The sequence below is a fragment of the Delphinus delphis genome, chromosome 10, assembly GCF_949987515.2.
Source record: "Delphinus delphis chromosome 10, mDelDel1.2, whole genome shotgun sequence".
Classification (NCBI taxonomy): domain Eukaryota; kingdom Metazoa; phylum Chordata; class Mammalia; order Artiodactyla; family Delphinidae; genus Delphinus; species Delphinus delphis.
Window position 1 is genome coordinate 51332148 of NC_082692.2, and position 15451 is coordinate 51347598.

Genomic DNA, 15451 nt, shown 5'->3' on the forward strand with positions numbered 1-15451 from the left:
ACTAAGGACACTCACGGTGCCCCCTGTCTGGAAAAGTACAGCTGACGCTTCCTAACCCGCCTTCCAGCTGTCACGCCTGCCACTATTTCTTCTCCACACCACAGCTGGAGTCATCTTTCTAAAATCTCTGTAAGACACAAAGTCCAGCCTGGCCCCCACCTCCTCCAGTCCCACAGTATCCCTCACTTTCTGCCCCAGCCCTCCCAAGTATGTACACACACACACACACACACACACACACACACACACACACACACACACACACACACACGAGTTCACTCCTGTTTCCTTTTGCTGCCCTCCCTCCTGCCCTCGTCTAAGTGAGAAACAGCTACTCAGCTCATAGGAGGTAAACTCCTCCGTGAGGTCTTTTCTGACACCCCCTCCTACATCCAACCCCCCCCTTCGCTGTACCCATCACACACCCACATTGTAGCATCCACAGGGCTCTTTTTGCTCTTATCAATGCTATAAAGAGCATTATTGGCACAACTGGGGGGAAATTTTACTATGGGCGTGTAAGAAACAGTATCAAAGCCATGTTAAATTTCCCCAGGGTGACAAATGTGTCATGTAGGAGAATGACCTTGTTAGGTCATTGATGGCCCACTGAGGTCCACTCACTGATGGATGTCAGGGAAAAGTGTCATGTCTACGACCTACTCTGAAAGGGCTCATCAAAAAATAAACACATACATACATGTGCGTGTGTACCTGCTGTGTGGCGGACAGAGAGAAGCAGGGAGAGAGTGGGAGAGGGGAAAGAAGAAAGAAAAATACAAAGCGGCATAATGTTCACAATTGGCCAATAAAGGCGAAGCATATATGTGGAAGTTCATTGTTCTACTCTTGCAACTCTACCGTAGATTGGAAGATGTGCTAAATAAAGAGCTGGAAGAAAAAGAAAAAAAAAAGGCTCTACTAGGGATGCAATACCTGAGAACTTACTGTCAAAGACAACCCTCCTGAAATGAAAGACACAGGGAATGTGGTCTCACAGCCAACAACAGATTCAACCCTCGAGGCATGTATTCTGCACTTGACAGTGATGCTGTGGCGTTGTCCGTGCTGGGAAAAGTAGAATTCCCAGAGAGATGGAGGAGAATGGGCAGGAGTGGGGTGACCATCTCCCCTTTCATCTCTTGCTGGTGTTTGTGCAGAATACCCAACCTATGTCCTTTCAAGCCAGCACACTGACCACTGTGGGCAAGACATTTCATTAAAGTGGATTCTCTCTCTTCTGTGATCTCCCTGACTTCTTGTTGGTCCCTTTGCCAATAAGTCACTTAATCATCTGTTTCTTGGGCAGTGGACACTGCAGACAGGGAGCCACAAAGTGGTGAGGACTAACTGGACTGTCTGCCTCCAACTGAGCGGGGAGCGATGGCCCAGCTGCTGAGACTTATGGCAGCCAAATGGCTGCCATCGCTACTGCAGATTTATTGAGCCATCAGTCAGGGCTGCCTTTTCTGCCATTAACATAATTAAGACGATAAACTACTTTGGGGAAAGGAAAAAAAAAGAAGAAGATCTGCACTCAGGATTGAGAGAACAATTAATTACGGCTAAAGTTGCATCAATCTAGAAGTAAATAACTTACGTTTGGATGGGGATCTTAGAATTTGGAAACAATTGATCACCCATCGAGAAAGTCAAAGGGTCCCCCGAAAGAGCAATGGTCCGTCCCTTCCCCACAAAGGGAAGCACAGCGGGCCTCCGATATGGAAGGCCAGAGCAGGTGCGACTTCTCCAAAGAAACATCGGTTAACCTAATAACCTTGAGAGTCATCTACATAATACTCTGGTCTCAGTCTGGGAAACCTACCGGGTGCAAACAAGCAAGGAAGGGAGGCCAAAACCACCTGAGAGTGACCTGTGCAATCCTCTAAGGAAACCAGGGGAAGTACATAAAAATCCAGCCTTACAAAATGAGCAGGAGAGGATTCACACTGCCGAAGGCCCACGGAATGCTCCCCCTGGCTTCCTTAAAGGGCCAGCTCCCTTCCTGTGCATCTCATGGTGCTTGGGACACCAGGAAAGGCACTCATTAAAACAAATGATACAAGTGAACCTACTTACAAAACAGAAATAGACTCACAGACATAGAAAACAAACATGGTTACCAAAGGGGAAAGGTGGGTGGGAGGGATAAATTTGGAGGTTGGGATTAACAGATACACACTACTATGTATAAAATAAACAACAAGGACCTACTGTTATAGTACAGGGAACTCTACTCAATATCTCGTAATAACCTATAATGGAAAACCCTCTGAAAAAGAATATATATATATATATATATATATATATATATATATATATATATATATATATATATATATATCTGAATCACTTTGCTGTACACCTGAAACTAACAGAACATTGTAAATCAACTATACTTCAATAAAAATTTATTTTTAATAAAAATATTTTTTTTTAAAAAAGGGCCCCTGGGCTTCTCTGGTGGCACAATGGTTGAGAGTCCGCCTGCCAATGCAGGGGACACGGGTTCGTGCCCCAGTCCCGGAAGATCCCACATGTCGCGGAGTGGCTGGGCCCGTGAGCCATGGCCGCTGAGCCTGCGCATCTGGAGCCTGTGCTCCGCAACGGGAGAGGCCACAGCAGTGAGAGGCCCGCGTACCATAAATAAATAAATAAATAAATAAGTAAGTAAGTAAGTAAATAAATAAATGGCCCAGCTTGCAGGAGAGTCAGAAACCGTGAGCCGAGGTTCATCTCTTGGCAGCGACAACCACGTGGACCTGGGCAAATTCCCCCCTTAGAAGAAGGAGCTTAAGCACAGCACTGTTAATCCGTGCTTGTTGTGACTGACGCTGGAAATTCAGCCTCATAAAATAATTCAATCAAGGAAAAAGCTGTGAGTTCAAGATGTCCACTGTATCATTATAACACCCAGAAGCCACTGGTGGAGGAAGTACAAGACAACGCAGTGACCTGGGCGGGGGGGTTATGAATCCGTGAGCAGGAACGCAGGCCATGGGAATGTTCTCATCCTTGAACCCAGTGGCGGGCACGTGGTGTCTGTCGTGAGGCAATTCTCTATCCCGGGGGCACACAAACGGCAACCACAAACCACGTCTCCTCTTGGTTCAACAAACAGCTCTACTGGAACCATTTAAATAATTCTTTAAGAATCATAGAAACTTCACAACGATCTCAGCAAGCTTCTCTCTCAATGTACAAATCTTGTCTAACATCCTTGAGGACAGGATGTGCACGGGGCACCCAAGGAGTGTTCAATCCACCTTTGCTTTGCACTAGTTTCAACCATAGTCTGCAGCCCCAGACTCCCACCTGCTCTATGGAATCAGTTATGCCTTCTGGAAGGGCTCACGATCCCCTCTTCCAGCAGATCTCTGTCCCATCTGAATCTGTAAAATTTGAGTTTAGACCAAATCCCTTGAGGAATCCACAGAGGTCACAGGCCCACCCTGGACCTTGCTGTTCCCCACAACCACCACCCCCCGAAATCTCAATTTCAAGCACCCCCCTCCTCCCATCACCCGGTACGGCCAGCTCACTCCATCACAGCCCCAGCCCCACGACCCCATCACGTCCACCATCCCCTGTCGCCTCCTTTCCCTCCACGCCCAGCATGGCATCCCTGCCCCACCTGACACTCACTCCCTTGATCTGCCACCACCACCACCCTGTGGCCCCTCGGCCCTCTCTCCCTCTGGGGGGTCAGCCAGCAAACCCCAACCCTGGTTTAATCCACCTCCTCACGTTCTCCGAGCCTCAACCTGGCAGCTCAACTTACCTGGAGAAAAGAGACACATGCTCGCTGGTCTCACTTTAAATTCGCGACCTAGAATCCTTACGTGCCCCGCCCCGGGGCGGGGCGAGGGGCAATCCTGCCACCTCCTTCCTCCGCCTGAGAGGGCCACTCATCCCTGCTGCCTCCTCCCTCCCCAAATCTCTAACAGACCTTCCCTCTTCATCACCCTCACTGCTCTGAATCCTTGACACGTGGTTGTGCAGATGTGGGAGCAAGACGGGATTATCCCTGCTTTACAGGCAAGGAAACAGAGACATTCAGAAGTGAGGTAACAGCTGGGGCGCGTCCCGGCTCAGAACCACGTGCGTAAACACAGAGCTGAGGGTCCCCCGGGGTCCCCGCCCCTCCGCTCTGCTGCTTGCCTCCTGCTACAACGGTGGGCTGTCCTAGCTAGGGACAGACCCTCCGCACCGCACGGGATCCCAGAACCCCTCCCCTCTCAAGTTCCCGCAGGCATCCCCGCCCTCTCTCCCGACCTACCGTTCCCATCAGCATTCAAACATCTTCAGAAACCAAAGTTCTCTGTTCCAGAGCTTCGTCCCAATTTTCTGCTTCCCTTTTGCATCAAAGCTCCTTGAAACTCCATCTTTACTCCCTGTCACCACTTTTCTCCCCATCCTCCCTTGAAGCCACCTAATCAAACTTTGACCAAAACAAAGGCAGTGGTCCCTCTGCAGGCGTGTTGGCAGCAGTGCCTCGCAGCGGAGAACTCCCTTCTCCTTAAAACACTGCCTGTGTGTGACTTCATGTCATCATGTTCCTCTGCTTCCTACCCCCCCTCCCCCCAGCTGACCCTCCTCAGTCTCCTCTGCTGGACCCTTCTCATCTCTCCAGCCTTCACATACTGGAGATTCCCCGGACTCGGCCTTTGGACTTTCCCCCTACATCTCTACTCACTCCCTAAAGGGGGGTTACCATCTCCTGAGTTGGACCACCCTCTGCAGATTGTTCACTCTCAAACTGGTACCCAAGCTTCACTCACAAACCCCAGGCTTCTATACTCAGCTGCCTACACATCCTCTCAATTTGGATGCAGAACTGAATGGATCCCTCAGACCCAAGAGACCCAAGGTTGAATCTGGGATATCCCCCCATCACCCCAACCTCCTCTTCCCATAGCCTCTCCCCCCCTTGGTAAGCGGGGCCTGTGGTCTGCTCCACGGGTGGCCCTCGATGAACCCAAGCCCCTGGAATTCACACCCCTGAAGAGTCCCCTTGTGGCACTTTAATCAACAGAGTGGAAGTGACAGTGTCAGTTTGGGGCCCAAGGCTTATCAGCACCCAGTTTGGCCCTCCTGGGAGCTTTGAGCCACTGTGTAAGAGTCTGGCAACCCAGCTGGACAGACCATGTGGGAAGGATTCATGGAGACAGAAAGGTTACAAGACTTCATGAGGAGAGAGAGGCCCAGCTGTCCCAGCCACGTTCAGCCTACAACCAGCCCACCAGCTGACGACAGGCACATGAGTGACCACTGGCAAGACCAGCAAAAGAGCCACCCAGCTGAGCCCAGCCCAGACTGTGAACATAAATAAAATGGTTATTTTAAGCCACTTCGTTTAGGGGTCAGTCCCTCAGCAACAGGTCACTGAAACAAACAGCAGCTCTAATGTTTATTATTCCAGTTGCTCAGGTTGAAATCTTAGAGTCATTCCTTATTCCTCTTTTGCTCATACCTTACAGCCAAACCACATGCAAAAAGGATACCTGTAGCCTGCTGGCACGTCTTCTAAGTACATCCAGAAACTGCCACTGCCCTTGCCATTGTCTGTCACCTCCTCTATGCCCACCCTGACCCTGCCGCCTGCACCCCACTTGCCCTGTCCCAGTTTACTTTCTACAAAAGAGTCAAAACAATCTTTTTAAAATACAAGGAAAGCCCTGCATTCCTTTGTTCACAACTCTCTGACAGCCACCCACATCCACAGCAACACCCCAAGTCCTCACGATGTCCGGCGAGGCCCTCCGATCCAGCCCCTGCTGTCTTGCCGATTTAATTTCCTGCCAACCCACGCGGGTCAACTCTGATCCAGACACAATGCTCCCTGCTCGTCCTCAAAATGCCAGGCAAGGGCCACCTTGGGCCTTGTCCACTCACTGCCCCCGCTGGCCCGAACAGCCTTCCACTACATGGCCACCTGGCTGGCTTCCTCATCTTCACCTGCCTGTACTCCAGTGACACCTGGAGAATCCTGCGCTGAATGGCTCATCTAAGAGGCTCACCGGCCCCATCAGCTTTCCATCCCCACCCGCCATGCTCTGTGTCTCTCCACTGTGTTTGCATCTCCATATTCTTTTCTTTTCTCTCTCTAGTTTGTCTGTCTCTTTCCACCATCACACAAGCTCCGTGAGGCGTGGATTCTAACTGTTTTGTTCACTGCTGCACTCCCAGCGCCTAGAACAGTACCTGGCAGGTGTAGTACTCAATAAGTACTTGTTAGATGAGAGAGCACGTGCGTTACTGACAGCTGCCTTTCATAGCCCTGAAAACACAGTAAAAATCGTCATAAACCCCCAAGCTCAACCTTGCATCCTGTGGGCACCCCCTCCCTGAAGCCCACAAATTATCAGGGCAGCAACTCTGAAAAACACATGTTTCCCACCTGCTCCAAGGCCTCCAAAGGTTTCCCATCACCCTCAGGATCAGGTTCACCCTCCTTCAACGGCCCACAAGGCTCTGCAGATCTAACCCTAGCCCCCACTCCAGGTTCCCCCATGCCCCGCCAGCACACACTCCCCCCAGCCTCACCGCCTTCACTCTCTGGCTTCGCCCATGCTGTTCCCTCCACCAGGAATGCCCTTCCTCTAGTTCCTTCCACTACTGCCCACTCACCCTTCAGGCTCAACCTACATGTCCCTTTGTCAAAGAGCCCTTCTGTGCCCTCCATCTCTGTGGCTCCTCCTTTTCCCCTCATTTTCCTTCCTGGGCTACCCATGATTTGTGCAATTGTAGCAGGTTATCCAGTGGCGGAATTCACCAGCAACTTGGGCTTCTGGAACCACAACTGAGGAAGGAGGACAGACCAAGGTGCTTCTGGAGGCAGGATCAGATACCTACTTTGGGGGGCCCAGTGAAAAACAAAAATGCAAGTCCTCTTGTTCGAAATGATTAAGAATTTCAAGACAGCAACAGCAGACCAGTAAACCAAGTCTGGGATGCTTCTGAGCATGGGATGTTATACCACCCCACTGGTCACTTGCCCAGGAAACTGCTGACCACGGTTAATGAACTAAAGCAAAATACAGCACTCAAGGCCCAGTGAGGCTGGTGACCTGGGAATGCAGCTGTGCTGGACACCTCCACAAAGATGGGGCTGCGCACTTATTTTACGGAGAGATCAAAGCTTCATCCTCAAGTCGTGGAAGGTAACCTCTCCAGGGTGCCTGCTCATCGAACCGAGTGCCATTCAGGCCAAGCTCGTCCACTGCCAGCTTAGCACAAGCTTAACTGAATGACACAGACAAGAGCCAAGAAGAGACAGTAAGGAAAGAGATAATCTACAAATAACAAATGCTGGAGAGGGTGTGGAGAAAAGGGAACCCTTCTACACTGCTGGTGGGAATGTAAATTGATATAGCCACTATGGAGAACAGTATGGAGGTTCCTCAAAAAACTAAACGTAGAGCTACCATATGATCCAGCAATCCCACTACTGGGCATATAACTGGAAAAAACCATAATTCAAAAGGATACATGCACCCCTATATTCACAGAAGCACTATATACAATAGCCAAGGCAGGGAAACAACCTAAATGTACATCGACAGATGAATGGATAAAGAAGATGTGGTACATGTAGACAATAGAATATTACTCAGCCATTAAAAAGAATGAAATAATGCCATTTGCAGCAACATGGATGGACCTAGAGATGATCATACTAAGTGAAGTAAGTCAGACAGAGAAAGACAAATATCATATGATATCACTTATATGTTGAATCTAAAATACGACACAAATGAACATATCTATGAAACAAAGCAGACTCAGAGACATAGAGAACAGACTTGTGGTTGCCAAAGGGAAGGGGGTGGGAGAGGGATGGAGGGGGAGTTTGGGATTAGCAGATGGAAACTATTACATATAGGATGGATAAGCAACAAGGTCCTACTGTATAGCACAGGGAACTATATCCAATATCCTATGATAAACCGTAATGGAAAAGAATATGAAAAAGAATATATATGTATGTATAACTGAATCACTTTGCTGTACAGCAGAAAGTAACACAGCATTGTAAGTCAACTATACTTCAATAAAATTTTTTTTAAAAAGGGGAAGATACAATTTCATCAACATTTTTACAGGGCAGGGCAACGAAAGCCCAAAAGCCTCATGGGACAATAAAAGGTTTCCCTCTTCCTTTCACAAGTATTTCAGCTTGTCAAATGTTCCCTTGGTTTCTGAATAACAGCTTCTTCCCAGTAAATAAGTTAATGAACAATAGATTAGAAAAGTTTTTCTTTCTGATAGCTGACTGTTGGATAAACACGTTTGCTCTTTTAGGAAAAGGCGATGTACACTTCTCATGATTTCCATATTTTAAAACAAGAGGGACTTCCCTGGCGGTCCAGTGGTTAGGACTCCGAGCTTTCACTGCAGGGGGCATAGATTTGATCCCCAGTCAGGGAACTAAGATCCCACATGCCGTGCGGCACAGCCAAATAAAAAAATTAAAAAATAAAACACAGGAGCCAGAAGGTGATGTCTCTGAGACACTCCACCTGCCGTCATGCAGTCCCCTCAGTGCTGTTGGGTTTCTCCACATCTGACCTGGGCAACTTCGGTTACTCTGACAGTGTCTCTCCTGTATCACTCAGGAGTCTACATTGAATTATAGAATATGATCCACGATGCAAATATATTTCACATGGTGACCCAGTACACACGTATCAACACAACTAAAAAGTTTCACCTGCTGTACACTCTGGTGTTTTCTAATGTATTTTATTTCATTTTTTAGAAATGATCATCTGACCCACTAAACTGGTTTTACAACCCACAAAACGGGCTGTGAACCAGAGTTTGGAAACATGGTTTGGGGTCAAATTAGTGATGTCACAGCCCAGATTCCAGCCCCCAGGTCTTCACTCAAAGCTCCTTCTGAGTGGTCTACACTCAGACAGGAATCAGAGGGGGGGCTTTTTAAAAGGCAAGCACTTAAAGGATTCTTCTAGCAAAAAGGATGCAAATTACATGGCCAGGAGACAGAAATTAAGGGAAGGCAGCAGGATGTCAGCTTGGTGTGTGGAGCCCCTGAGCAGAGGGCAGGGAAAGGGGAGACAAGGGAACCTTCCAGGTCACACTGCTCAGCATGCGCCCCAATCCCATGGAAAGTAGTGCAGGTTCCCAGGACGTCAGACTCCCTCATGATCAAACCCATGAGAACATCCCCAAGAAAAGGCTTTTCTGTCCCCTCTGAGGCTCCCTGTTGTCGCTTTCCTCTTCAAAGAGCCTGTCTCACCCGCCCCCTCCCTCTCGCTGGTCTGGCCTCCAGGCCAAGCTGAGCTTGTGGAATCCAGCCCCTTCCCTGCAGCCAAACAAGCCCACGACCCTCAAGGCAGTTTCCCCAGGCTGCGCCTTCAGGGGCTCCAACCATTTCAAGTAGGCCTTCCGGATCCAGAACTTTCATTGCCAGCACACCCTTCCTATGGTCACGTCCCTCCCTCCTAATCACGAAGCACCTACGGAAACTGAGCAGGACCCTGTGGGGCTCCAGGGCATGGAAGCCTTTCAAACAGTTGCTTATCAGGGAAGGGAGGGGAAGCAGAGACAAGGGAGGAGCAGTCAGGAAACAATAGTGCAGCCTTGGGGCAGGGTCCCCGTTCAGCCTCAAGGGATAAACATTAACAATGTCTTTGAACACTTCTGCAGAAAGAAAACCCTCAACAAATGGAAAATGTTAGCATTCTTCATTCCAGAGAAGACCACCTGAGGCCAGACTGGAGGAGTGCAGGCCCCCCACACACACACACACCCTGATCCTTATCAGCAACCCAACCCTTGAACTCCTTACCTCCCGGTTTGGGACACACAGTTTTGTGGGGCAGGAGCTCGCTGTGTCTCCCTTTGCCTGGCAAAGCAATAAAGCTATTCTTTTCTACTTCACCCAAAACTCTGTCTCCAAGATTCGATTTGGCACCAGTGCAAAGAAGCCGAGCTTTCGGCATCGGCGTCAGGACGGGCAAGGGAAGCCAGGTGGGCTGGACAGCCGAGTCCAGGTAACTCCCACCACCCACAACGCTCCCCATGCCCACACACCTCTCAGCTGCACGCAGAGCGGCCTTCCCTCTCTCCTCCAGAACGAAGCCACTGCCCGGAGGCGGGGAAGGCTCCACGGGGGCCATCGCCCGTCCACCAGCATGGAGGATGCTGGGTCCTCTCGATGAGGTTTCCCGGGATGGGCGCAGCACCAACAAGAGTTATTGTGCGTCTACCAACCAGCGGGCACACAGCTCTCCACGTGGGCAGCGAGGTCTGGATCATCAATGGGGTTAAGGCCAATGACAGCCAGCAACAGGAGGAGGCCAGGTGCCCAGAGGCGGGGTGGGGGGGTGGGGCCGGGGTGGTGGTGGTGGTGGTGCAGGTGGAGGCAGCCTCACTCTTGCCCACACCATTTCCTTCCTCCTGTTTTCTCTCTGTGGCCAATGCGCCACGTCCATCTCTCTAGGTCACCTTTAATCCTCTCTGGGACACAGCAGGAGACAAAGAAATCCCATCTTGAATTGTCCTTATCATCTTGTGTGCTTTCCCTGCCCTTGAAGCATCGCAGCTCCTCCAGAGAAGCAAACGCAAGGCTCATGCCCTGGGGATGATCATTTACATAAAATATCCTTTCCAATAATCCCCGGAACATCCGTACTTGACCGCAGCTCTGACCCTTCCCCACTCTGCATCCCCAGTCTCCCGAGCGGGAAAGCCTGTGAGGGACAGAAGGCACCCAGACGACTGGCCACAAGCCCCAGGGGACACGCCCACCTACCTTGGTCAGATCCATTCCAAGTTTGAGCTGAGAAATGAGGTGAAGGATTACACTGCGCTGATCCTCCATGACACCCACTTCTGTCTCTTCCTGATCTTCAGTGTCACTTTTCTCATCTTCTGACAAAACCAATTCGGGGCCTGAGTTTGGCTAAAACGAGATCATCAGTAAAAATCACCAGCCTGGTCCTGAGAAGCTAGAAGCACAGCACCGAACCCATGTGCTTAGCAAGGGCAGAGAGCCCAAGCCTGCCCAGATAGAGTTTCTCCATAAACTGGTCCTCCCGGCCGTGGGCAGAAGACGATCTTTTTTTTTTTTTTTTTTTTCCCCGGTACGCGGGCCTCTCACTGTTGTGGCCTCTCCCGCTGCGGAGCACAGGCTCCAGACGCGCAGGCCCAGCGGCCATGGCTCACGGGCCCAGCCACTCTGCGGCATGTGGGATCTTCCCGGACCGGGGCACGAACCCGCGTGCCCTACATCGGCAGGCGGATTCCCAACCACTGCGCCACCAGGGAAGCCCAGAAGACGATCTTTGGGGTGCAGGCCCCACCTTTAAGCACCTGAGGAGCCCTCTCATCTTCCCCTCACCTGTGAGTGAGCCTTCTAGCCTAAGCACCTCCCCTGACAAGAAAGCTTCCTGCCCTCTAAGAAACTAACTATAATATTCAAGTGTGAGTCCCTTCACCTTGGCTATTCCCAAATAATATTCTGTTAACTTGTACAACCCAGAGCACTATAGCAAACGTAAATTTCTCTGTTTATAAGCAAAAGTCAGACACCCCAGAAACTGACATTACCTTATTTATGGGAAAATTTACTCTGAAATTATTTCTATTCCCATTAGTGAATATCACTACAGCAAGTAAAAAAAAAAAAAAAGGCTCAGTGCTGGCATTAATTTATGGAGGGAAACAAAAATGAAAATGTAAAGAAAAAGTCTGAAATTTTATAATAACGCTAAGCTTCAACCTGGCTAACAGACCCTGCACGTTCCTTGATGCAAGTTTTATTCATTCAGTTGCTTGATTCCAGTTTTCCAAATTACAGAGGAAGCAGGCAAGTTAATAAAATATGCAAGGTGGATTGCTGAGCGCATAATTTTCCAATACCTAATTACCAAGAACTCTGGCTACAATTACAGCTGTCCTCACAATTCTGTTGAAAGAAATAATCCTATTCACCATTCTTCATTTATGTATGTTCTCATAGTACTTGTTTCTATGTCAGCAAAAGCACTCTACACAAAACATTACGTAATTGTTTCTAATTGCTGCTGACTGGTAATTACTAATGAACTTAACATACAGAAACAGGGGAGCCCAAACATTTTAATATAAAAGGATACAGACTTGCCCAAATATCCAAGCAAAAACTAATCATTTTCAGTCTCATTACACAGAACCATCTCATCTACTTCCAAAACACAAAAGTTATTTAGCGATCAAGGTGTTTATAATTGTCCTTCCTCACCAACACTCCAGAGGAAATATGGTGCTCTTTCCACTGGGGTAGCATTTTTAAGATTTCAGTTGAAATGGACATTTACCATAGACATACTGCTCAAATTATTCCCAAGGCCATGGGGCTTTCCTCCAGCCACAAGTCAAGTTTCCATCATGTGCCTGGTTCCCTAGACTCATGTCATGTGTGCTATGTGACATCACTGGAAAGGTGCTTTGCTAGATATACTGAAATAACTGAGGGCCCCTGACCCCCACCATGGTCCAGAGAAGACTAACCAGAGGGGGAGTCTGGGGCCATGGGCCACCCTGATTCCACACTGGGAAATCAGAGACAGAGGGACAGGAGCCAGCACTTGCTGTCAATGCCTGGAAGCCGCCTACCTCTCCTCCAGCTTCAGCTCCTGTGCTGCAGTGCCCATGGCAGCCAAGGTCACTGTGGTTACGAGTCTGACGGGCTAAAGCAGGGCCACCGTCCCATATACCTGCCCTCCTGACCTTCCCTGCTCTTTCCCCCTCCTCTGGGTTTCAGGCAAGTTTTAAAGGGTGGCTGTCTCCATTCACTGTGAGTTTGCAGTTCCCGTCAGTTGCCACCAAAGCCAGAGAGCTCAGACACACTCCCTTCAATGCCAAGGTGATGGAGCTGCTACTTCCTTTGCAGTAACGTGCCGGGTGGTCACCTATATTAGCAGACATCCCCTCCACCCAGGGCAGCGGGGCAGGAGAGGGCAAGGCCTGGGTATCTTGTGTGGCAGGAAAAAGGACAATCAAAAGCAAATCACGCTACCATCCTGCACTCAAGGGGGTGGGCATAGCTTTCAAGGTCCTTATACATCTCAACAAGAAAGGGAGCTCCATGGGAAAAGAATCTGAAAAAGAACAGATACATGTATGTGTATAACTGAATCACTTTACACCTGAAATTAACACAACATTGTTAATCAACTATACCCAATATAAAATAAAAGTTAAAAACAAAAACAAAAAAAAAAAAAAGAGAGAGAAAAGGAGCTCCACCTGGAGTGCAATTGTTCCTGCTTGAAATTAGCTGCTCTCACAAAGCACTGATTGTAAACTAAGCAAATCAATAGCTCAAGTAAGTTTTATGAAGTGAAGAATTGTTCTTTCTTCTGAAAGTGTGATTTTCCCATCTGCCCACAAGCCAGTGCACCCCTCCCACCCACTGCCACACTCGCAGGGAGATGCTTACGAACCACAGGGACCAAGCGTCTCCTGCTGTCTGCCTTCCTTGGAAACCAAACGCAGCTGGTCCCTGATTTCCAGGAGCCAAGACGCCTTCTGCAAGCTCCCGCCACATCATACGAAGAACATACATTACTGTGCACACAAACCTCTCCAGCTTGTCCCACTTCAATCAACGTCACGTTTCCTGTGTCTGGTGATGCCGTCAGGGACACTGGCTCCAGCAAGGAGAATTAAGGCTGGTGCACAGGCCTCAGAAGCTGACTCACTCCAGGGCGAATGGCGGCCAGAGCTCCTGGGGACCCTGAAGTCCCGCCAAGAGAGGAAAGGCCACGGGGAGCCTGACACACATCCCCTCACTGGCACAGACCCTTAGCAGACGGTGCGCTAAGCTTAAACAAGGATCCAGCAACATTTCTGTCTCCTGCAGCTTTGGAAAACTTGCAAAAATTCTCTTATCCAGCCTTGAGTAAATAGATCAGGGTTTAAAAATAAAGCTGGTTTCATTCATCACGTTGTCAGTGAACGTCTTAGAGGACACCCCCAATTCCACCCACACTGGAACTCAAGTCCATATGCAGAAGGTGAGACCACCCTCTGGTGTGGGTCCAAAATGGGGGCACGTGGATGGAGGGTAGGGGTTCCCAACAGGGCACGTCGGTCTGAAGGAGGTCAACTGGCCGTGTAAACACCAATCTGTGGGCACCCGCAAAGCACCCATGGTTAGCAGGGGCTCTGAGAAATGGAGATTTCGAAGAACCAGGCTTAGATGGAGTTTTAAAGACAGAAAACCTTCCCTTTTAGGGTCAAGGGTTTGCAGATTCTGCTGTTCTGATGTGAAATCCACAACAACGGTAACGGTCAGTGGATCCAAGTCTGCTTTCCACAGTCAGGCCCACATGCTCATCACATCCTCACACCCCAGCTCATCAAGTTCTGCTCCTCTCCTGGGTACCCCTGTATGCCCACGCCCTCCTATACCAATGGATTTCTGCTTGTAAAGTGATGACAACCGTCCTGAGGTGATCAAAGGTGGCAGAACGGTCTTTCTCCACCTCAGAAGAAAACTGAAAATAAGAAATGGCTTTTTCTTATTTTCTGAGACAGTTCCTAAGACTGAGACAGTTCCTAAGACTCAAGCAAGAAGAATCTTTAAATACTGCCGTTCCCCAGAGAGCTTTGCAAATGAGCCAGCCTGAACCGTAAAAATGTACACAAACGTGAAGATAAAATGGAATTAGAATATGTTGTAAAGAGAAGCAGGCTTTGGAAAAAAGAGGTTTTTAATAAAAACAAAAAATTATGACTCAGTATTGCTTACCACATGAGTACCGCAGGACATGGGGTGCTACAACAATCCAGTGACTCTTGCCTTGTTAGCAAATGGTGGGGGGATGGACAAGCAAAGGTGATGGACAGGAAAAGGCCACCTGGCAGCTGGGGTCCAGGGGCACCCCTGGTAGCTCAGCAGTGACCTGGGCCCTAAAGCAAGGATTCTTAATCTGGGCCCTATGGACACTCGTTAAGATACCTACCCATACCCTTGACATTTCATATACAAATTGTGTGTCTGGGCATTTTACGGAGAGAGGGTCCTGCTCTCCATGGATTCTTAGAAGGGTATCTGTCCAGGGCTGACCTCAGGCCTCGCAAGGTCTGCAGGATCTCAAGGTCTGAAGGGTCATGGAACAGAGATGGGCTCTCAGGGTGGGAAGTGGTTGAATCAAAGACGGTCCCAGCACCTGCAGACGTGCCCCTGCTTTACCACCAACCTCTACTCCTTATCTGATAGGAGGCAGCTCCTCCACGGGCCAAGGACCAAAGCCAGAAGCAACACCGTGACTTGAGTTAGGTTTACGTGGGTCCAGCAGTCTTGTCAAGGGGGACACCGGTGTAGGGGAGACACTGAACATTCTTAGCGTCTCTTCTTTTTCACAAAATTTTAATTCTTCAATACAAATGCAAATTCCAAGCAAGACTGAAATTCCAACCTCTTTTATTCAATACA

At 49.1% G+C, this 15451-nt stretch overlaps 1 protein-coding gene across 3 annotated transcripts in view; it reads right to left on the bottom strand.

The window, feature by feature from the left end:
- Positions 1-15451, bottom strand: part of OSBPL10 (oxysterol binding protein like 10) — a 284923-nt gene that overhangs the window by 23668 nt on the left and 245804 nt on the right. For all 3 annotated transcript variants that reach the window (XM_060022092.1, XM_060022091.2, XM_060022090.2), the window contains exon 7: positions 10781-10930. In XM_060022092.1, coding sequence (XP_059878075.1) covers positions 10781-10930 — 150 coding nt within the window. The remainder of the gene's footprint in view (positions 1-10780; positions 10931-15451) is intronic.